General features: G+C 56.7%; 1 protein-coding gene across 3 annotated transcripts in view; it reads right to left on the bottom strand.

Moving 5' to 3' along the window:
- The window catches only part of AGRN (agrin), a 100,751-nt gene that overhangs the window by 5,151 nt on the left and 72,037 nt on the right, over positions 1 to 23,563 (bottom strand). For 2 of the 3 annotated variants that reach the window (XR_010082820.1, XR_010082821.1), the window contains 14 exons: positions 22,363 to 22,490; positions 21,111 to 21,225; positions 20,217 to 20,336; positions 18,469 to 18,996; positions 17,000 to 17,192; positions 14,501 to 14,716; positions 13,274 to 13,503; positions 12,088 to 12,222; positions 11,911 to 12,007; positions 10,887 to 11,051; positions 9,605 to 9,716; positions 5,506 to 5,622; positions 4,545 to 4,735; positions 2,868 to 2,955 (listed from right to left, as the gene is read on the bottom strand). Coding sequence is in view for 1 of the 3 variants with exons in the window: in XM_063417333.1 (XP_063273403.1) it covers positions 2,868 to 2,955; positions 4,545 to 4,735; positions 5,501 to 5,622; positions 9,605 to 9,716; positions 10,887 to 11,051; positions 11,911 to 12,007; positions 12,088 to 12,222; positions 13,274 to 13,503; positions 14,501 to 14,716; positions 17,000 to 17,192; positions 18,469 to 18,996; positions 20,217 to 20,336; positions 21,111 to 21,225; positions 22,363 to 22,490 (2,440 nt within the window). In the remaining 2 variants the exon portion in view is untranslated. Of the gene's footprint in view, positions 1 to 2,867; positions 2,956 to 4,544; positions 4,736 to 5,500; positions 5,623 to 9,604; positions 9,717 to 10,886; positions 11,052 to 11,910; positions 12,008 to 12,087; positions 12,223 to 13,273; positions 13,504 to 14,500; positions 14,717 to 16,999; positions 17,193 to 18,468; positions 18,997 to 20,216; positions 20,337 to 21,110; positions 21,226 to 22,362; positions 22,491 to 23,563 lie in introns of all 3 variants that reach the window. The other variant, XM_063417333.1, reaches the window with a different exon arrangement.

Here is a 23,563-nt window from a genome sequence, read left to right on the forward strand (position 1 = left end):
GGCTCCGAGGGGAAATCCAGCGCCTCGGGACTTGGGGAGAAAAGGGGAGCGTGCCATAAGCGTGGGGCAGCGAGGAACCTTTCCTTTCCTTTCCTTTCCTTTCCTTTCCTTTCCTTTCCTTTCCTTTTCCTTTCCTTTCCTTTCCTTTCCTTTCCTTTCCTTTCCTTTCCTTTCCTTTCCTTTCCTTTCCTTTCCTTTTCCTTTCCTTTCCTTTCCTTTCCTTTCCTTTCCTTTCCTTTCCTTCTCCTCTCCTCTCCTCTCCTCTCCTCCTCTCCTCTCCTCTCCTCTCCTCTCCTCTCCTCTCCTCTCCCTCTCTCTCTCCTCTCCTCTCCTCTCCTCTCCTCTCCTCTCCTCTCCTCTCCTCTCCTCTCCTCTCCTCTCCTCTCCTCTCCTCTCCTCTCCTCTCCTCTCCTCTCCTCTCCTCTCCTCTCCTCTCCTCTCCTCTCCTCTCCTCTCCTCTCCTCTCCTCTCCTCTCCTCTCCTCTCCTCTCCTCTCCTCTCCTCTCCTCTCCTCTCCTCCCAGGGATTTGGGATTGGGATTTCTCCCCATTTTCCTGCCCTGAGCCTTTCCCTGGGGGGTTCCCAGGAAAACATGGAAAACTCCAGGAGCAGCACCCGCAGTTCCCACCTCCAGCTCCTCTGGCTGGGGCCGCAGGGATTTCCCCTCCTTGCCCCCATCCTCATTCACACCATGCTCAAAATCGAAAATTAAATGAAATTAAGGATGAAATGAAGGCGGGGGGACAGCAGCAGCTGTGGCGGGGCGGGGACAACATCTGGCGGTGACACTGGCGGTGACACGGGGGGAGCAGCACCGGACCCTCCTCCCCCGGGAGCGGGAATGGTTTTCCATGGAGCGGGAATGGTTTTCCATGGAAAACCCCGGATTCCTCCCCCCGGGGCCGTACTTACGCCGGGATCTCATTGCTCAGGCGGCTTGGAAACAGAGAGACAGCGACACTGAGAAGGGACAGACACACGGACACGGGGACAGACAGCGCTGCACGCGGACACCCCGGCACGGGCGGGGACCTCGGGATTTCGGGATCTCGGGATTTCAGGATTTCGGGATCGCATCCCAGAGCCTCTCCCAGCAGCGGGAATTAACCCCGGGAGAGGGAGGGAGGGCATGGACAGAGCCACGGAGGGCCAGGAGAATCCTGGAGGAGAGATTTCCAGCCTGGAGGAGCTCAGGGGGAGCTCTGCTCATTCCCAGAGAGAATTCCCGAGGAAAAACAGAAATTTCCAGCCTGGAGGAGCTCAGGGGGAGCTCTGCTCATTCCCAGAGAGAATTCCCGAGGAAAAACAGAAATTTCCAGCCTGGAGGAGCTCAGGGGGAGCTCTGCTCATTCCCAGAGAGAATTCCCGAGGAAAAGGACAAGTTCCCAGCCTGGAGGAGCTCGGGGGGAGCTCTGTTCATTCCCAGAGAGAATTCCCGAGGAAAAACAGAAATTTCCAGCCTGGAGGAGCTCAGGGGGAGCTCTGCTCATTCCCAGAGAGAATTCCCGAGGAAAAGGAGAAATTCCCCAGCCTGGAGGAGCTCAGGGGGAGCTCTGCTCACTCCTGGAGAGAATTCCCAAGGAAAAGGAGAAATTCCCAGCCTGGGACATTCAGGATCCATCCCATTCCCAAGCCAGGCTGGGCTAAGCCAGGAATTTCCCCCAGGCTGCAGAACCTCAGCCAGGCCTGGAGTTGGGAATTTGGGGGGAAAACCAATGGGGAAGGACTGGGAATATCCAGCCCCAGTTTGGAGGGAAGGACTGGGAATATCCAGCCCCAGTTTGGAGGGAAGGACTGGGAATATCCAGCCCCAGTTTGGAGGGAAGGATTGGGAATATCCAGGCCCAGTTTGGAGGGGAGGATTGGGAATATCCAGCCCCGGTTTGGAGGGAAGGATTGGGAATATCCAGCCCCAGTTTGGAGGGAAGGATTGGGAATATCCAGCCCCAGTTTGGAGGGAAGGATTGGGAATATCCAGCCCCGGTTTGGAGGGAAAGATTGGGAATATCCAGCCCCGGTTTGGAGGGAAGGATTGGGAATATCCAGGCCCAGTTTGGAGGGAAGGACTGGGAATATCCAGGCCCAGTTTGGAGGGAAGGACTGGGAATATCCAGCCCCAGTTTGGAGGGAAGGATTGGGAATATCCAGCCCCGGTTTGGAGAGAAGGATTGGGAATATCCAGCCCCGGTTTGGAGGGAAGGATTGGGAATATCCAGGCCCAGTTTGGAGGGAAGGATTGGGAATATCCAGCCCCAGTTTGGAGGGAAGGATTGGGAATATCCTGCCCCGGTTTGGAGGGGAGAATTGGGAATATCCAGCCCCAGTTTGGAGGGGAGAATTGGGAATATCCAGCCCCGGTTTGGAGGGAAGGACTGGGAATATCCAGCCTAAATTTGGAGGGAAGGACTGGGAATATCCAGCCCCAGTTTGGAGGGAAGGATTGGGAATATCCAGCCCCGGTTTGGAGGGAAGGATTGGGAATATCCAGGCCCGGTTTGGAGGGAAGGATTGGGAATATCCAGCCCCGGTTTGGAGGGAAGGATTGGGAATATCCAGGCCCGGTTTGGAGGGAAGGACTGGGAATATCCAGCCCTGGTTTGGAGGGAAGGATTGGGAATATCCAGCCCCAGTTTGGAGGGAAGGATTGGGAATATCCAGCCCCGGTTTGGAGGGAAGGACTGGGAATATCCAGCCTAAATTTGGAGGGAAGGACTGGGAATATCCAGCCCCAGTTTGGAGGGAAGGACTGGGAATATCCAGCCCCGGTTTGGAGGGGAGGACTGGGAGTATCCAGCCCCAGTTTGGAGCTCCTGGATCCCGTTTTTTCCCCCCAGCCCAGCCCAGTCCCCGGTTTGGGGCTCGGGTACCTCTTGGTGACGGCGTTGTGGTACTCCAGGTACGTCCGGCCATCGAAGGCCACGGCCTCAGCGTCCCCAGCGGCCTTCTCGATGATCACTGGGGAACCCGGGAGAGGGAAAAGGAGGAGATGGGAAAAGGAGGAGATGGGAAAAGGAGGGAGATGGGAAAAGGAGGGAGATGGGAAAAGGAGGAGATGGGAAAAGGAGGGAGATGGGAAAAGGAGGAGATGGGAAAAGCAGGGAGAGGGAAAAGGAGGGAGATGGGAAAAGGAGGGAGAGGGAAAAGGAGGGAGATGAGAAACAGGGAGATGGGAAAAGCAGCCCCCCGTGCCACCCCCAGCCCCTCATGGCCATCCCCACCTTCCCTGTGCCACTTTGACCTTCTCTGTGCCACCTCCACATCCCCTGGGCCACCTCCAGCTCCCCATGGCCACCTCCACCTTCCTTATGCCACCTCTAGTGCCCTGTGCCAGCTCTCCTTGTGCCATCTCCACCTTCCCCGTGCCACCTCCAGTGTCCTGTGCCACCTGCACCTTCCCCGTGCCACCCTCCAGTGTCCTGTGCCACCTCCACCTTTCTTGTGCCACCTCCAGTGCACTGTGCCAGCCCCGTACCAGCTCCCTGTGCCATCAGCACCTTCCCTGCCCCACCTCCAATGCCGTGGGCCACCCCCCACATCCCCTGGGCCACCTCCACATCCTCTGTGCCACCTCCAGTGCCTCATGGCCACCCCCACCTTTCCTGTGCCACCTCCAGCCCCCTGTGCCACCTCCAATGCTCTGTGCCAGCTCCACCTTCCTTGTGCCACCTCCAGCCCCTAGTGCCACCCCCAGTGTCCTGTGCCACCTCCAGCTCCCCATGGCCACCTCCACCTTCCCCGTGCCACCTCCAGCCCCCAGTGCCACCTCCACATCCCCTGTGCCACTTCAAACTCCCCACGGCCACCCCCAGCCCCCTGTGCCACCCCCACCTTCCCTGTGCCACCTCCAATGCCCTGTGCCACCTCCAGCCCCTTGGGCCACCTCCAGCCCCCTGGGCCACCTCCACATCCCCTGTGCCACCTCCACATCCCCTTTGCCACCCCCACCGTCCCCATGGCCACCCCCACTGTCCCTATGCCACCCCCACCGTCCCCATGGCCACCTCCACATCCCCTGGGCCACCTCCACATCCTCTGTGCCACCTCCAGTGCCTCATGGCCACCCCCACCTTTCCTGTGCCACCTCCAGCTCCCTGTGCCACCTCCAGTGTCCTGTGCCACCTCCAGCTCCCCATGGCCACCTCCACATCCCCTGTGCCACCTCCAGCCCTCTGTGCCACCCCCACCTTCCCTGTGCCACCCCCAGCTCCCCATGGCCACCTCCAATGCCCTGTGCCACCCACAGCCCCCAGTGCCACCTCCAGCCCCCTGGGCCACCTCCACCGTCCCCATGGCCACCCCCACCTTCCCTGTGCCACCTCCAATGCCCTGTGCCACCTCCAATGCCCTGTGCCACCTCCACCTTCCCCGTGCCACCCCCACCTTCCTTGTGCCACCTCCAGCCCCTAGTGCCACCCCCAGTGTCCCTATGCCACCCCCAGTGTCCCTATGCCACCCCCAGCCCCCAGTGCCACCCCCAGCCCCCAGTGCCACCCCCCATCCCCCAGTGCCACCCCCAGCGCCCCCCTGCTATCCCGGTGTCCCACCTTTGTCGCAGTGTGTCCCCGAGAAGCCGCGCTGGCAGGAGCAGTGGTACCCGGCCATGCTGGGGCTGCAGGTGCCGCCGTGCTGGCACGGGCCTGGCACGGCCGTGCAGGGGTGCCCGCGGAACCGGGACACCTCGCGGGCACTGCGGATGTTCCGCTCGCTGAGCACCGGCACCCCCCCCGAGGGAGATCTGCGGGGGAAAAACGGGGTCAGGGAGGGGAAAATGGGGTCAGGGAGGGGAAAAACGGGGTCAGGGAGGGGAAAATGGGGTCAGGGAGGGGGAAAACACACTCAGAAATGGAAAAAATGGGGTCAGGGAGGGGAAAAACACACTCAGAAATGGAAAAAACGGGGTCAGGGAGGGGAAAAAACGGGGTCAGGGAGGGGAAAAACACAGAAAGGGAAAAAACACACTCAGAAATGGAAAAAACAGGGTCAGGGAGGGGAAAAACGGGGTCAGAGAGGGGAAAAACGGGGTCAGAGAGGGGAAAAACCGGGTCAGGGAAGGGAAAATGGGGTCAGGGAGGGGAAAAAACGGGGTCAGGGAGGGGAAAATGGGGTCAGGGAGGGGAAAACGGGGTCAGGGAGGGGAAAAATGGGGTCAGGGAGGGGAAAATGGGGTCAGGGAGGGGAAAATGGGGTCAGGGAGGGGAAAAATGGGGTCAGGGAGGGGAAAAAACGGGGTCAGGGAGGGGGGAAAACACTCAGGGAGGGGAAAAAACACACTCAGAAAGGGGAAAATGGGGTCAGGGAGGGGGGAAACGGGGTCAGAGAGGGGAAAAACTCACTCAAGGAGGGAAAAATCCTGCTCAGGGAGGGGGGAAAACACACTCAGAAAGGGAAAATTCCCACTCAGAAAGGGAAAATTCCCACTCAGAAAGGGAAAATGAGGTCAGGGAGGGGAAAATGGGGTCAGGGAAGGAGGAAAAATCCTCTCAGGGCTGTAAAGCAGAACCTCACCCTCTGCAGGGCTCCCTCGAAGCCGCTGGTGACGGCAGCTGCCCGGGCCAGCCTGGAGAAATCGGGGGCTCCCCCCACGTAGAGGGGCTCCTTGAGGTTCAGCACCATGTGGGGCATCTGTGGGGACAGCGGGGTCACCGGGGCTGCCAGGGCCACGCTGGGCCACCCTCGGTTTGGGATATTCCATGAGAATTTATTCCATGAGAATTTATCTGATGAGAATTTTATTTGATGAGAATTTATTTGATGGGAATTTATTCCATGAGAATTTTATTTGATGAGAATTGATTCCATGAGAATTTATTCCATGAGAATTTTATTTGATGGGAATTTATTCCATGAGAATTTTATTTGATGAGAATTGATTCCATGAGAATTTATCTGATGAGAATTTTATTTGATGGTATTTTATTTGATGAGAATTTATTTGATGGTATTTTATTTGATGACATTTTTATTTGATGACATTTTATTTGATGACATTTTGTTGGATGGCATTTTGTTTGTTTGATGATGTTTTATTTGATGGTATTTTGTTTGTTTGATGATGTTTTATTTGATGGTATTTTGTTTGTTTGATGATGTTTTATTTGATGGTATTTTGTTTGTTTGATGATGTTTTATTTGATGGTATTTTGTTTGTTTGATGATGTTTTATTTGATGGTATTTTCTTTGTTTGATGATGTTTTATTTGATGGTATTTTGTTTGTTTGATGATGTTTTATTTGATGGCATTTTGTTTGTTTGATGATGTTTTATTTGATGATATTTTATTTGATGATATTTTATTTGATGGGGTTTTATTTGATGATATTTTATTGATGATTCTACGGATGGAGCCTCCAGGGAACCTCCTCACGCCGAGGTCCCACCCCCGGCAGGGCCCTGGGCTGGGTTTTTCCCCCGGGTTGAATTTTTGGGAGGCCTGGAGGGGGCTCTGTGACCCCCAAAATTGGGGTACCCAAACATCGCTCTGAGTGCTCAAATCCCAGAAAATTCCAGAGGGAGCCAGGTCTGAGGAGCTGCTCCGGGTTTGAGGAGTTCCTCCAGGTTTAAGGAATTCCTTCAGGTTTGAGAATTTTCTCTAGGTTTGAGAGTTTTCTCCAGGTTTAAGGAGTATCTCCAGATTTGAGGAGCTGCTCCAGGATTTAGGAGTTCCTCCAGGTTTAAGGAGTTGCTCCAGGTCTGAGGAGCTGCTCCAGGTCTGAGGAGCTGCTCCAGGTCTGAGGAGCTGCTCCAGGTTTGAGGAGTTTCTCCAGGTTTGAGGAGTTCCTCCAGGTTTAAGGAGTTTCTCCAGGTTCAAGGAGTTTCTCCAGGTTAGAGAATTTCCTCCAGGTTTGAGGATTTTCTCTAGGTTTGAGGAGCTGCTCCAGGTTTGAGGAGCTGCTCCAGGTCTGAGGAGTCTCTCCAGGTTTGAGGATTTTCTCCAGGTTTGAGAATTTTCTCCAGATTTGAGGATTTTCTCTAGGTTTGAGAATTTTCTCCAGGTTTAAGGAGTTTCTCCAGGTTCAAGGAGTTTCTCCATGTTAGAGAATTTCCTCCAGATTTGAGGATTTCCTCCAGGTTTGAGGATTTTCTCTAGGTTTGAGGAGCTGCTCCAGGTTTGAGGAGCTGCTCCAGGTTTGAGGAGCTGCTCCAGGTTTAAGGAGTCTCTCCAAATCTGAGGAGTTTCTCCAGGTCTGAGGAGTTTCTCCAGTTTAAGGAGTTTCTCCAGATTTGAGGATTTTCTCCAGGTTTAAGGAGTTCCTCCAGGTTTGAGGATTTTCTCTAGGTTTGAGGAGCTGCTCCAGGTTTGAGGAGTTCCTCCAGGTTTTAGGAATTTCTCCAGGTCTGAGGAGTCTCTCCAGGTTTGAGGAGTCTCTCCAGATTTGAGGAGTTTCTCCAGGTTTGAGAATTTTCTCCAGATTTGAGAATTTTCTCTAGGTTTGAGAATTTTCTCTAGGTTTGTGGAGCTGCTCCAGGTTTTAGGAGTTTCTCCAGGTTTTAGGAGTTCCTCCAGGTTTTAGGAGTCTCTCCAGGTCTGAGGAGCTCCTCCTGCACCCCCGGCTCGAGGAGGTTCTCCTGCACCCCACGTGGAGTTTTTGGAGGAGGAAATTCCCTCCTTGCTGTGGCCCCGCTGGAACAGCCCCAGGATTCCCAGGAATTCTCCGGGATGGAGCCACAGCAAGGACGGGGTGAAGTGGATCACTAAGGAAACGCTTTGTGGGATTAACACAACGACAACAACAAATTAAAAAATGAGCGGATTAATTAAAATACTCCCAAACTAAAGGCTCTAAACTACAGGGATCCTAAACCAGGGGGTGGAACGCTGAGATTGGGATGGAAAACACAAAAAAAAGGCAACGAGGCGCCGATGGCAGATGAGATGGAGGCGAGGGAGGGAGGGGTGATACTTATCTGTACCTTACGGGATTTCTGGGATCCAGACAGCAGGGGAGGGAAAAGGACAGAGAAAGGACAAAAATCAAAGGGAGAAAGAGAAAAATAACGAAAAAAGGGGCATCAGTGGGGTGGCAGTGACACGGGCACCGGGGCTGGTGGCACTGGGGGTGGCAGGAGGGGTCGCTGCCACCCGGGGGTCTGCCCTGCTCGCAGAGGGGACTGAGGGGAGGAAAATTTCCCTTTTTTTTGGCGGTTCTGGGTGGATTTAGGGGTGAGTTCTGCAGCCAGCAGGGCTTTTCCTGCCTCCTCGGCTTCCTGGAAGGTGGGAGGGAAGGAATTCCCCAGGAATTCCGGGCCAGGGATGGGGAGAGGCTGGAACTGGGAAAAGAGGAGAGGGAGCAGCAGCAGGGCCAGGGGGCTCTCGACACCCATCAAGGCCCTTAATTAACGACCTAATTATTGACCTACAATAGGTGAGGAGCTGAAATAAGGGATGGGGGGTCCCTGAGAGTGCGGGGGGCTCATCCAGGGAATTCCTGAGAGCTCCAGGGCAGGGACAGGGAGGGAGAGGGGCTGGGGCTGCTGGAACCCCCCGGGAAGGGATGCAGGGACCCTTCTGCTTCTCTACCCCCTGAGAAATTCCACTCTTCCACCCTCAAAGCTGGAATTTAAAACCCAAGAATTCCCGTGGAATTCCTGCCAGGGGAGCAGGGCAGGGCTGGGAACCTCATCCCAACTCAGCGGGGACTCCCCCATCAACCCTGTCCCTGAGGAATTCCATTCCTGCACCACAAAGCCAGGATTTAAAACCCAGGAGCCTGAGAAATTCCACTCCTGCACCCTCAAATCCACTATTTAAAGCCCAGGACCCCGAGAAATTCCAGTCTTCCATCCTCAAATCCATGATTTAGTGCCCAAGACGCTGAGAAATTCCAGTCTTCCACTCTGAAATCCACAATTTAAAGCCCAGGAGCCTGAGAAATTCCACTCCTGCGCCCTCAAATCCATGACTTAAAGCCCAGAACTCTCAGAAATTTCACTCCTCCACCCTTACAGCCCCCAGGACCCCAAGAAATCCCACTCTGCCACCCTCAAAGGCAGGAATTACAGCCCAGGACCCCAGGAAATTCCACTCTTGAACCTTCAAAAGCAGGAATTAGAGCCCAGGACCCCAGGAAATCCTGCTCTGCCACCCTCCAAGGCAGGAATTACAGCCCAGGACCCCAGGAAATTCCCCTCTTGAACTTTCAAAGGCAGGAATTAGTGCCCAGGACCTCAGGAAATTCCACTCTGCCACTTCCAAGGCAGGAATTACAGCCCAGAACCCCAAGAAATCCCACTCCTGCACCCTCCAAGGCTGGATTTAGTGCCCAGGACTCCAGGAAATCCTGCTCTGCCACCTTCAAAAACAGGATTTAGAGCCCAGGACCCCAAGAAATCCCACTCTGCCACCCTCCAAGGCTGGATTTAGTGTCCAGGAACCCGAGAAATTCCCCTCTTGAACCTTCAAAAGCAGGAATTACAGCCCAGGACCCCAGGAAATCCCACTCTGCCACTTCCAAGGCTGGATTTAGTGTCCAGGACCCCAAGGAATCCCACTCCTACACCCTCCAAGGCAGGAATTACAGCCCAGGACCCCACGGAATCCCACTCCTGCACCCTCAAATCCACGATTTGGAACCCAGGCTCCTGAGGAACCCCCTCCCCACTCACCGGGGACTCCCCCACCACGCGGGCGCCGTCGTTGACCCTCAGGACGCCCTTGCGGCCGCTCCTCTCCAGCCCCACGCTCACCCACGTGTCCAGGGGCACCGGCTCCCTGCTCCTGCGGGAAAGGACAGGAGGGGTGAGAGCTGGGCCTGGGGGCTGCCAAAGGAGTGGGTGAGAAATTCTGCCTCGGTTTGGAAAGGTTAGGGAAAGGTGGAGTTTCCTTTAGAATGGAGAGTGTGAATTATTATTATTATTATTATTATTATTATTATTATTATTATTATTATTATTATTATCATCATCATTATCATCATTATCATCGTTATCATCATTATCATCATCATTATCATCATCACCATTATTATCATTATTATCATTATCATCACCATCATCATCATTATCATCATCATTATTATCATCATTATCATCATCACCATTATTATCATTAATATCATTATTATCATCATCATTATCATCAATCATCATCATCATTATTATCATTATTATCATCATCATCATTATCATCATCATTATCATTATTATCATTATTATCATCATCATCATTATCATCATCATCATCATCATTATTATCATTATTATCATCATCATCATTATCATCATCATCATCATCATCATCATCATCATCATTATTATCATTATTATCATTATTATCATTATCATCATTATCATCATCATCATCATCATCATCATTATCATCATCATTATTATCATCATTATCATCATCACCATTATTATCATTAATATCATTATTATCATCATCATTATCATCAATCATCATCATCATTATTATCATTATCATCATCATCATCATCTTCACCCTCCAATCCACGATTTAAAGCTCAAGACCCTGAGGAATTCCACTGCTCCACCTTCCAATTTACGATTTAAAACCCAGGACCCTGAGAAATTCCACTTTTCCACCCTTATAGCCAGGATTTAAAGCCCAGGACCCTGAGAAATTCCAGTCCTGCACCCTCCAATCCACGATTTAAAACCCAGGAACCTGAGAAATTCCACTTTTCCACCTTTACAGCCAGGATTTAAAGCCCGGGACCCTGAGAAATTCTACTTCTCCACCATTACAGGCCCCAGGACCCTGAGAAATTCCACTTTTCCACCCTTATAACCAGGATTTAAAGCCTGGGACCCTGAGAAATTCCACTTTTCCACCCTCAAATCCACGATTTAAATCCCAGGACCCTGAGAAATTCCCCTCCAATCCACGATTTGGATGTTTTGATGTGAATTTGTGGGCTCTGCTCACCTGAGCACGGCGGGCCCCTTGCCCAGGTCGTATCTGTACTCCAGGTGTCCCTCGTGCAGCGCCAGGGACACGAAGTCGCCTTTGCCGTCGCTCTTCTGGCCGTTGTAGAAGATCAACCCGCTGGGCTTGCGGGCCAGCAGCACCAGCTCCATGGCCATCCTGTCCCTGGGGACACGGGGGGACACGGGGGGGGGACACGGGGGGGGGGACAGCGGGGGTGGGGACACGGGGGGGGGACACGGAGGGGACACGGGGTCAGGACACGGGGGGGGACAGCGGGGTCAGGACAGCAGGGTTGGGACAGCGGGGTGGGGACAGCGGCGTGGGGACACGGGGGGGACACGGGGTCAGGACACGGGGTGGGGACACGGGGTGGGGGACAGCGGGTCAGGGACAGCGGGGTCAGGGACACGGGGTGGGGACACGGGGTGGGGACAGCAGGGTCAGGACAGCAGGGTGGGGACACGGGGTGGGGACAGCGGGGTGGAGACAGCGGGGTTGGGGACAGGGGGTCAGGGACAGCAGGGTGGGGACAGCGGGGTGGGGACAGCGGGGTCAGGGACACGGGGGGGGACAGCGGGGTCGGGGACACCCAACCCTGCCCTGCGCCCACCTCCCTCGGGGCAACCCTGAGCCGGGGGAGTGACAGAAATGCCAGCCCTGAGCCCTGCCAGGTGAAGGGTGACAGAAATGCCAGCCCTGCCAGGTGAGGAGTGGGGATGTGACAGAAATGCCAGCCCTGAGCCCTGCCAGGTGAAGGGTGACAGAAATATCAGCCCTGCCAGGTGAGGGTGACAGGAATTCCAACCCTGCCAGGTGAGGGGTGACAGAAATGCCAGGTGAGGAGTGACAGAAATGCCAGCCCTGCCAGGTGAGGGATATCTTGATGTGCCAGCCCTGCCAGGTGAGTGGTGCCCCCGATGCCCTGATGCTGTGGGGTGGGGATGTGACACAAATTCCAGCCCTGCCAGGTGAGGGGTGCCCCTGGCAGGTGAGGGGTGCCCCCGACGTCCCCGGCACTCACTGCAGGTCGGGCACGAAGCTCTGCAGCCCGTTCAGCTCCAGGAAGGAGAAGCCGTTGAACTCGGGCAGGAAGGGCACGGACTGGTCCTGCTCCGTCACTGGGCACAAAGCGGGCACAGTCAGGGGTGGCACACGCCCCGGGGGCCACCGAGGGCACAGGGGGGTCCCCGTGTCCCACCTCGCTCGCAGAGGTCGCCCTCGCGGCCCATGGGGCAGGCGCAGAGCGCGCCGCGGTCCGGCAGCACCAGGCAGGTGGCGGAGGCGTGGCACGGTGACGGCTCGCACGGGTTCCTCTCGAAGGCGCACGTGGGGCCTGCGGGGCACGGGCGGCGTGGCACCAGCCCGGGGGACACGTCCCTGGTGTCCCTGTGTCTATGGTGTCCCCAATGTCCCCAGGGTCCCCGTGTCCACGGTGTCCCCAGTGTCCCCAGGGTCCCCGTGTCCACGGTGTCCCCAGGGTCCCCAGGGTCCCCGTGTCCACGGTGTCCCCAGGGTCCCCGTGTCCATGGTGTCCCCAGGGTCCCCGTGTCCATGGTGTCCCCAGGGTCCCCAGGGTCCCCGTGTCCATGGTGTCCCCAGGGTCCCCAGGGTCCCCGTGTCCATGGTGTCCCCAGGGTCCCCAGGGTCCCCGTGTCTATGGTGTCCCTCACATCCCCAGTTTCCCTCATGTCCACAGTGTCCCTCATGTCCACAGCATCCCCAGTGTCCCTCACATCCCCAATGTCCCCATGGTCCCCGTGTCCTTCACCTCCCCAATGTCCCCATGTCCTTCACCTCCCCAATGTCCCCATGTCCTCATGTCTCCCATGTCTCCAATGTCCTCTGTGTCCCCAATGTCTCCCACGTCCTCCACGCCCCCAGTGTCCCCCTGCCCCCCATGGCCCCAAGGTCCCGCACATTCCCAATGCCCCCATGTCCTCCACGTCCTCCATGTCCCCAATGTCCCCCATGTCCCCCATGTCCCCCACGTCCCCCACGTCCCCAGTGTCTCCCACGTCCTCCATGTCCCCAGTGTCCCTCCCCCATGTCCCCAATGTCCCCCATGTCCTCCATGTCCCCAGTGTCCCCCACGTCCTCCATGTCCCCAGGGTCCTGCCAAGAAGATTCCGGTGCCCAAAGATGATTCCCATGCCCAAAGGCAATTCCAGTGCCCAGCCCCTCTTTCAGTGCAGAATTTCCCCACAGCGAACCCCACAAAGGGAGGGACACCCCACCCCCAAACACCTTAAGGTGACATTATTTAACACCCCTAAAGGGACATCATTTAGGACACGAGGACAACCACACCCATCCCTTATCCCCACATCCCCCCTGAACTCATCCACACCTTCACCCTCCTCAACCACCCCAAAACCTTCCCGTACCCGTGTGGCCCTCGAGGCACTGGCAGTGGAACATCTCGGCGTCCCTGGCGTGGCACACGCCGCCGTGGTGGCAGGGGTTGGGCTGGCACGGGTCGTTGCCGCACTCGCCCACGGCGCTGCCGTAGAGGACGTCGCCGGCGCCCTGGCGCAGCTCGTACACGCGGTTGTTGATGCCCAGGGCGCGGACGCAGCCCCGCAGGCCGCCCGTGGCCTCGGTGCGCTCGGCCACCCTGAGGGGACACAGCGGCACCGGGGTGTCCCCAAGGGGGGTCCTGGCGGGCAGCTGGGGTGGGCAGCAGGGGGGACATCGGAGATGGGAGGTGTCCCTGCCTTGGCATCCTCGCAGGGCAGTGTCACACTCACGGGGCAGTGTCACACTCATGGGACAGTGTCACACTCACGGGACAGTGTCACGCTCATGGGGCAGTGTCACACTCATGGCACAGTGTCACACTCATGGGACAGTGTCACCCTTGAAGGGACAGTGTCACACTCATGGGACAGTGCCACACTCATGGGGCGGTGTCACACTCATGGGACAGTGCCACACTCATGGGGCAGTGCCACCCTTGCAGGGCAGTGCCACCCTTGAAGGGACAGTGTCACACTCATGGGACAGTGCCACAGTCATGGGGCAGTGTCACACTCATGGGGCAGTGTCACACTCATAGGGCAGTGTCACACTCACGGGGCAGTGTCACACTCATGGGGCAGTGTCACACTCATAGGGCAGTGTCACACTCACGGGGCAGTGTCACACTCGCAGGGGCAGTGCCACAGTCATGGGGCAGTGTCACACTCATAGGGCAGTGTCACACTCACAGGACAGTGTCACACTCATGGCACAGTGCCACACTCGCAGGGGCAGTGTCACACTCGCAGGGGCAGTGTCACACTCATGGGGCAGTGTCACCCTTGGAGGGCAGTGCCACGGTCATGGTCATGGACAGTGTCACACTCATGGGGCAGTGCCACCCTCCCATTCCCAGTGCCACCCTCCCATTCCCAGTGCCACCCCCAGACCCGGTGCCACCCCTATGGGGCAGTGCCACCCTCACAGGCCCAGTGCCACCCCCATCCCCAGTGCCCCCCCGTCCCAGTGCCCCCCGTCCCAGTGCCCCCCGTCCCAGTGCCCCCCATTCCCAGTGTCACCCCCATTCCCAGTGCCCCCCTCACAGTGCCCCTCTCCCAGTGCCCCCCCTGTCCCAGTGCCCCGTGTCCCCTCACAGTGCCATGTGCTCGTCGGGCGCTCCCCCGATGAAGAGGTCGGTGTCCAGGTTGAGGCCGTCGGTGCCCGGGGGGCTGTGCCCGCTCACCTGGGGCTCCCCGTCCACGGCCAGGGCGCCGCTGCGCCGGTTCCGCGTCAGCTCCAGGCGGTGCCAGCGGCCCGGCTGCACCCGCACCCGGCTGCTCACCGTGCCCGTGCCCGAGCCCGTGTTAAACCTGCCGGGAAACGCCGTGGCTGTGCCCAGGGTGACAGCGGGGAACGCCGCGGGTGTGCCCAGAGTGCCACCGGGAAACGCCGCGGGTGTGCCCAGGGGGCCAGCAGGGAACACCGCGGGGTGTGCCCAGGGTGACAGGGGGAACACCGCGGCTGTGCCCAGAGTGCCACCGGGAAACACCGCGGGTGTGCCCAGGGTGACAGCGGGAAACACCACGGGTGTGCCCAGGGTGACAGCGGGAAACACCGCGGGTGTGCCCAGGGTGACAGCGGGGAACACCGCGGGTGTGCCCAGGGTGACAGCGGGGAACACCGCGGGTGTGCCCAGGGTGACAGCGGGGAACACCGCGGGTGTGCCCAGAGTGCCACCGGGAAACACCGCGGGTGTGCCCAGAGTGACAGCGGGAAACGCCGCAGCTGTGCCCAGGGTGACAGCGGGGAACACTGCGGGTGTGCCCAGGGTGACAGGGGGAACACCGCGGCTGTGCCCAGAGTGACAGCGGGGAACACTGCGGGTGTGCCCAGGGTGACAGCGGGGAACACCGCGGGTGTGCCCAGAGTGCCACCGGGAAACGCCGCGGGTGTGCCCAGGGGGCCAGCGGGGAACACTGCGGGTGTGCCCAGGGTGACAGCGGGGAACACTGCGGGTGTGCCCAGGGTGACACCGGGAAACACCGCGGGTGTGCCCAGAGTGACAGTGGGGAACACCGCGGGTGTGCCCAGAGTGCCACCGGGAAACACCGCGGGTGTGCCCAGAGTGACAGCGGGAAACGCCGCAGCTGTGCCCAGGGTGACAGCGGGGAACACCGCGGGTGTGCCCAGGGTGACAGCAGGGAACACCGCGGGTGTGCCCAGGGTGACAGCAGGGAACACCGCGGGTGTGCCCAGGGTGACAGGGGGAACACCGCGGCTGTGCCCAGAGTGCCACCGGGAAACACCGCAGGTGTGCCCAGGGTGACAGCGGGGAACGCCGCGGGTGTGCCCAGGGTGACAGCGGGGAACACCGCGGGTGTGCCCAGAGTGACAGCGGGGAACACCGCGGGTGTGCCCAGGGTGACAGTGGGGAACACCGCGGCTGTGCCCAGGGTGACAGCGGGGCGTGCCAGGGCTCCGGCGGCACTGCGAGCGCCTGGGGAGCCTCTCCCTGCCTCTCTCCTTCCTTCTCTCTTTCTCTCTGTCTCTTCTCTTCCTCTCTCCTTCCCTCCATCCCTCCTCTGCTTCTCTCCTTCTCTTCTTCTTTCTCTCCCCTTCTCTCCTTCCCTCCTCTCCATCTCTTCAATCCCTCTTTCTCTCCCTCCTTCTCTCCCTTTGCCCTCTCCATCCCTTTGTGTCTCCTTCTTTGCCTCCCTCCTTCTCTTCTTCTCTCCTTCCTTCTCTCTCTTTCTGTCCTTCTCTTCCTCTCTTCTCTCCCTCTCTCCATCCCTCCTCTTCTTCTCTACTCTCTCTTTCTCTCTCCTCTCCTTTCCTGCTCTTCTCCCTCCCTCCTTCTCCCCATCTCTTCAATCCCTCTTTCCCTCCTTCCTTCTCTTTCTCTCCATCCTTCTCTCCCTCTCTTCTCTCCATCTTTCTCTCCTTCTCTCTGTCCCCCCCTCTCTCCTTTCTTCTCTCCTTCTCTACTTCTCTTTCTGTTCTTCTCTCCCTCTCTCTCCCCTTCTTTCTCTCCTTCTCTCCTTTCATCCTCCTCTCCCTCTCTTCATCCGTCTTTCCCTCCCTCCCTCCTTCCCTCTCCTCCTTCCCTCTCCTCCTCTCCCTCCCCCTTCTCTCCATCTCTCCTTCTCTTCCTTCCTCCTCTCCTTTTCTCCTTCCCTCCCTCTCTTTCCTTCTCTCCTTCCCTACTTCTCTCTTTCCTTCCCTCCCTCCTTCTCCTCCCTCTCCCTTCCCTCCCTGCCCCTGCTCTGCCCTCCCCTCATTCCAAACCCATCCCGTTGGATTTTGGAATGCAAAAAAAGCCGCTCCGGCGCTTTCCTCCCTTTCCTTTTTCCCCCTCTCTCCGCATTTCTTCTGCCAGTTAAAAAAAACCCCACCAAAAAAAGATTTCTCAACTCAAACAACCTCCCACACCTCGGAGCTTTTTGAAATTCAAATTGACACCAGCGAGTTCTTTGCTGAAAAGAGGGAATTGAGATCCCTGAGCATTCCAGCTACACCCCTCTCACAAAAAAGCCTGATTTTTATCCACTTTGAGGCCTTTTGGGATGCAAATTCCCCCTCCTGGGATGCAAATTCCCCCTCCTGGGATGCAAATTCGCCCTCCTGGGATGCAAATTCCCCCTCCCGTCCCTCACCTGAGCTGCACGAAGCCGCCCACCAGCGCCAGCGAGATGAAATCCTTGCCGTGCTTCTGGGCGTTGTAGAGGAGCAGCCCGCTGGGCTCCAGGGCGCGGAATTCCATGGAAATCCGCACCGTGTGGTACGCCTTCATCGTCCTGAAGGCCAGGTACGACCTGCCCCCGAAGCTGGGGATGAAGTACCTGACGGCTGCGGGGACAGGAGGGGACAGGAGGGGACAGGAGGGGACAGGGCAGTGAGCGCCCGGCACAAAGCTGGGAATGTTTTCCTGCCTCGGTCCCCTCTGAGATCACATTCCTGGGGAATTATCCCCTCCAGACCCCCGGGTGGTGCCCCCGGAGCCCTCGGGTGATGCCACAAAAGCGCTTTGGGAATCGGGATCGCCTCCCCCGGAGCTTTCCCAAGGCTCCCTCGGTTCAAACCCGGCGCTGCTGGTCCCTCCCGTGCCCCCTCCCGCAGCTCCTCACACTCAGCTTCCCTCTCCTTCCCAAACCGCACCTGGCACATTCCCATCCATCACTCCCGGATTTTGGGATGTTTTCCAATGGATTTGGGAGGCCAGATCCCGTTAAAACCAACAGGGATGGAAATCCCACTGATGTTTTCCAAGGGATCTGGGAGTCCAAATCCCGTTAAAACCAACAGGGCTGGAAATCCCACTGATGTTTTCCAAGGGATCTGGGAATCCAAATCCCGTTAAAACCAACAGGGCTGGAAATCCCACTGATGTTTTCCAAGGGATTTTAGATTTCAAATCCGGTAAAACCAACAGGGCTGGAAATCCCACTGATGTTTTCCAAGGGATTTTGGATTTCAAATCCCGTAAAACCAACAGGGCTGGAAATCCCACTGATGTTTTCCAAGGGATTTTAGATTTCAAATCCGGTAAAACCAACAGGGCTGGAAATCCCACTGATGTTTTCCAAGGGATTTTAGATTTCAAATCCGGTAAAACCAACAGGGCTGGAAATCCCACTGATGTTTTCCAAGGGATTTTGGATTTCAAATCCCGTAAAACCAACAGGGCTGGAAATCCCACTGATGTTTTCCAAGGGATTTTGGATTTCAAATCCCGTAAAACCAACAGGGCTGGACAGCCACCACCGTTTTCCAAGGGATTTTAGAGTCCAGATCCCATTAAAACCAACAGGGCTGGAAACCCACCAATCTTTTCCAAGGGATTTGGGAGGCCAGATCCTGTTAAACCAACAGGGCTGAACAGCCACTGTCATTTTCCAAGGGATTTGGGAGTCCAGATCCCATTAAAACCAACAGGGCTGGAAACCCACCAAGGTTTTCCAACAGATTTTGGAAATCCCATTAAAACCAACAGGGCTGAACAGCCACCAACGTTTTCCAAGGGATTTTGGAGTCCAAATCCCATGGTTGGCATCCCTGCCCACTCCAAGGGGTGGGAACGGATTCAGAAGAGGCAGGATTGGGGATTTTTGGGGACACCACCTACGTTTCTCACACACGGCCCCTCCTCTCCCCGCGGGGCAGCTGCAGGTGAAGTCGCGGCCGTCGTCCTCGCAGGTGCCCCCGTGCAGGCAGGGCTGGGACTGGCAGGGCCGGGGCGCCGCCGCGGTGCCGGGGGGCTGCCAGGTGGTGCCGGGGGGCTTCCTCCGGCTGCTGCTGGGGCTGCTGGGGCTGCTGGGCCTCCTGGTGCTGCCCGCGGGCTCCGCGTGCTGGCCCAGGGCCGCGGTGGCCACGGGGACACGGCGGGTGGTGGCCGGAACTGCGGTGGCCGTGGGGACATGGCGGGTGGTGGCCAGGGCTGCGGTGGCCGTGGGGACACGGCGGGTGGTGGCTGGAGCTGTGGGGACACGGCGGGTGGTGGCCGGAGCTGCGGTGGCCGCGGGGACACGGCGGGTGGTGGCCGGGGCTGCGGTGGCCGCGGGGACACGGCGGGTGGTGGCCGGGGCTGCGGTGGTGGCCGTGGTGGTGGCCGTGGTGGTGGTGACGGTGGTGGTGACAACCCGGGGGATCCAGTCTGGAACACAGCAGAGGGTGGGGGGCAGGCTTGGGTTAGTTTTGGGGTTGGGTGTGGGTTAGGGTTGGCTTTAGGTCCGGTTTAGGGTTAGCATTGGGGTTAGGTATGAGTCAGGGTTAGGGTCAGGTGTGGGTTAGTTTTGGGGTCAGGTATGGGTTAGGCTCATGTATGGATTAGTTTTAGGGTCAGGGTCAGTATTAGGTCAGGGTCAGGGTCAGTATTAGGTCAGGCTCAGGCATGGATTAGTTTTAGGGTCAGTTTTAGGTTAGGGTTAGGGTCATGTATAGGATAGGGTCAGGTGTGGGTTAGTTTTGGGGTCAGGTATGGGTTAGGTCAGTTTTGGGTTAGGGTTAGGCTCATGTATGGGTTAGTTTTAGGATCAGGGTTAGTTTTAGGGTTAGTTTTAGGTTAGGGTTAGTTTTAGGGTCAGGTGTGGGTTAGGGTTAGGGTCAGGTATGTGTTAGGGTTAGGGTCAGTTTTGGGTTAGCGATAGGTTCATGTATGGGTTAGTTTTAGGGCTAGCTTTAGGATCAGGGTTAGTTTTAGGGCTAGCTTTAGGGTCAGGGTTAGTTTTAGAGCTAGTTTTAGGATCAGGGTTAGTTTTAGGGCTAGTTTTAGGATCAGGGTTAGTTTTAGGGTCAGGAGTAGGTTATGAGAGCAGCAGCCATCCTGGCCCCGGAGGAGGAATTTTCTACCTACAAGGCTTCAAAATGCACAAATTTGGGTTTTTTTTTGGGATACTGTGGGGCTGTGCCTCTGCCTGGCCGTTTTCCCGCTTCTCCTGGGAAATCCGGCCTGGCTGGAGCAGCAGGAATCCCCCTCCGACCACCACCCCCGGCACCCCAGGGTGGGCTCCCTTTCCAGCCCACACCTCCATGGGCGGCACTGGCCACATTCCATGGAAAAGGGAAGGATTTGAGCCCTTTCCTGCTTTTCCTGAGGACAGAACCAGCCCAGGCACAGAGACTTCACTCCGAGGGTGGGGATGGAATTCCAGAGAAGCCGAGGCTGCCCCATCCCTGGGAATGCCCAAGGCCAGGCTGGAGCCCCCTGTGCCAGTGGGAGACCCCTGCCCCTCCTGAAGGTCTCCAAACACTCCTCGACTCCTCTGGACCCACCTGGGGAAGTTCTGGAAGGTTCCAGAGCCCTGGCGAGGCCGGCAGAGCCCCCCTGGCACTGGGAAACCCCAGACCAGGCCGGGGTGGGCTCGGAGCACTCACCAAAATCCATGAACTTGACGTGCTCCTGCTGCGGCCTCTTCACCAGGATGGTTTTTTTCTTGGAAGCCCGGATCTGCTTCAGCAGGGCCCCCTGGATATCGGCGGCCGTGTAGGACGTGGCTGATGCCAGCCAGGACGGGCAGAGGAGGGAAGCAGCAGTGAAGATTTCAGTGGGAATTTTCCTCCTGTGACCTCCCCAAATCCCTCCTTTCCCAAGGAAAATAATCCTCTTTTCCCAAGGAAAATAATTCTCCTTCTCCAAGGAAAATAATCTTCTTCCACAAGGAAAATAATCTTCTTCCCCAAGGAAAATAACTCTCCTTCTCCAAGGAAAATAATCATCCTTCCCCAAGGAAAATAATCTTCTTCCCTAAGGAAAATAATCCTCCTTTCCCAAGGAAAATAATTCTCCTTTTCCAAGGAAAATAATTCTGCTTTCCCAAGGAAAATAACCCTCATTTCCCAAAGAAAATAACTCTCTTTTCCCAAAGAAAACAACTCTCTTTTCCCAAAGAAAACAACTCTCTTTTCCCAAAGAAAACAACTCTCTTTTCCCAAAGAAAATAATCTTCTTTCCCAAGGAAAACAATCCTCTTTCCCAAGGAAATTAATCCCCATTTCCCAAGGAAAACCCTTCCAGCTCCCTTAGGGTGCAGCTCCTCCCAGCCCTGCTCCCACTGGAATTTTGCAGGACAAAAACCCAACCCCACTGAGTTTTAGGATGGACAAAAACCCAACCCCACCGAGTTTTAGGATGGACAAAAACCCAACCCCACTGAGTTTTAGGATGGACAAAAACCCAACCCCACCGAGGTTTAGGTTCCTTCCTTCTCCTGGCCATGCCGGTTCCTCCAGGCAGAATTCCCGCCGGGAATGCCCCGGGAATGGCCCTACCTGGGTCGAAGTGAGCCTCCACGATGACCCTGACAGCGCTGCTCTGGCCCAGGTCCCGCACTCGGATGCTCCTGAAATCCCTCCTGACATCAGAGGCACGGAAAAGCTCATCCAGCTGCGTTGGGAGGGAGGGAAAGGAAAAGGTTAATGGAAATTCCTGGGATGGGATCAGGGAAAGATCCTGACTGGGGCAGGCATGGGTTTGTTTCAGGGATGTGCTGTGACAATTCCAGCTGTTCCTTAGGGCATAAATAGGATCCATAAATAAAGTGGGACACAGAACCATCCCCGTGGTGAGGAAGAGCAGAACAGGGCAGGAGAAAGAAAGAGAACATCCTGATTAATGGAAATTCCTGGGATGGGATCAGGGAAAGATCCTGACTCTGGAGCAGGCTTGGGTTTCTTCAGGGATGTGCTGTGACAATTCCAGCTGTTCCCTGTTCTTTAGGGAAAAGGGAAGAACAGGATCCATAAATAAAGTGGGACACAGAACCATCCCCGTGGTGAGGAAGAGCAGAGCAGAGAAGGAGAAAGGAAAGAGAACATCCTGAATAATGGAAATTCCTGGGATGGGATCAGGGAAAGATCCTGACTCTCAGGCAGGCCTGGGTTTGTTTCAGGGATGTGCTGTGACAATTCCAGCTGTTCTTTAGGGAAAAGGGAAGAACAGGATCCATAAATAAAGTGGGACATGGAACCATCCCCGTGGTGAGGAAGAGCAGAGCAGAGCAGGAGAAAGAAAGAGAACATCCTGAATAATGGAAATTCCTGGGATGGGATCAGGGAAAGATCCTGACTCTCGGGCAGGCTGAACTGGAGGCAAAAAGGATTTTTGGATGTGTCTTTGTCTCGGGGCTTTTCCTGGAGATAAAGGACTGGGGGAAGCCCAGAGGTGTCAGAACAGCCCCAGCATCCAGGTCAGGCTGGGAAAGGGATTTCGGAGCCAGCACAGCCCCAGGGGAGCCGTGGCTGGGCGGGGGTCAGGCTCTTCCCCAGCGACAGGAGGACACCAGAGAGCCTCAAACTGCGCCAGGAGAGGCTGAGGTTGGCCAGGAAGGAAAAATTTCCTCCCTGAAAAGGTGCCCAGGCCCTGGCACAGGCGGTGGAATCCCCACCCCTGCAGGAGCCCGAGGAAGGCGAGGATGTGGCACACGGGGGTGCTGGGCTGGGTTTGGTGATCCTGCAGGGCTTTCCCAGCTGCATCCTGACAGTTTTGGGCCCCACAGGGTTCCCTTTTCTGCCGGAGCCTCACCGCGCTCTCGATGCTCCGCGCCGTCTCCCCGAAGAGCTCGGATTTGGGGTCGGCCATCTCGGGGGTGTAGAACAGCTCCTGGCCCTCCACCTCCTCCAGGATCAGCACCCCCTGGAACACCTTGGTGGCTGCGGGAGGGAGGGGACACAAGACAAAGCCCCCTTAGCTGGGCAGGGGGCGCGGGGGAGCGCCGGAGCCCTGGCAAAGGGGGATGGCAGTGTGGGGGTAGTGCCAGTGCCGGGTTAGTCGGGATGGGACGGGGACAGCCATGGGGGGTTAGTGCTGGAGCGGATGGCAAAGACCAGGCTGGAGATGGCAGCTTTTACCAGACGCGTTCCTGCGAGCTCCGGCGCGGAGAGCAGCGCCCCTGCTCCGCTGGGTGACAAGAGAGACACGTTAGAGGACATGCCAGCACGGCCCGCGGGCGCCCACGGGGCCCACACGGGGCTGGGGACACGGGGACACCTGGCACAGGGACACCAGGCCTGGCACAGGGACACCAGGCCTGGCCAGCCCTGCCAAACCACCCGGGAGCGGCACCGGGAGTGCCAAGAATGGGGCCTGGCCTGGGGAGGCAGAGGATGGAGAGATCCGGCTGAGGGAACCACAAGGGAGAGTCCTTTTCCTTTTTCCTTTCCCTTTCCTCTTCCCCTTTCCCTTTATCCCTTTCTCTCTCCCTCTCCCTTTCCTCTTTCCTCTCCCTTTCCCTTTTCCCTTTCCCTTTATCCCTTTCTCTCTCCCTTTCCCATTTCCCATGCCCTTTTTTCTTTCCCTCTCCGTTTCCCTTTTCCTCTCCCTTTTCCTTTTCTCTCTCCCTTTCTCTTTTCCCTTTCGCTCTCCCCTTCTTTCCCCTTCTTCTTTCCCTTTTCCTTTTCCTTTCCCCTTTCCCTCCACACAGGCACTGTCCTTTATGGGTTAAAAGGGAAAGTTTTCCCAGAGGAAAAGGGAATGTCCTTTTGGAATTGGAAACCCCAAGGAACAAGAAAGGACTTCAGTGAGAGAAAATCTGGGACATGGCCCCGATTCCTGACCCCAAACCTTCCCCCAGCCCCAAATCTACCTGGAGAGCTCTGTGCCATCCCACCTGGACAGATCCCCAATTCCTGACCCCAAATCCACCTGGACAGATCCCCAATTCCTGACCCCAAATCCACCTGGAGAGATCCCCAATTCCTGACCCAAATCCACCTGGACAGATCCC

This window comes from Prinia subflava, chromosome 21 (genome assembly GCF_021018805.1).
Source record: "Prinia subflava isolate CZ2003 ecotype Zambia chromosome 21, Cam_Psub_1.2, whole genome shotgun sequence".
Taxonomy (NCBI): domain Eukaryota; kingdom Metazoa; phylum Chordata; class Aves; order Passeriformes; family Cisticolidae; genus Prinia; species Prinia subflava.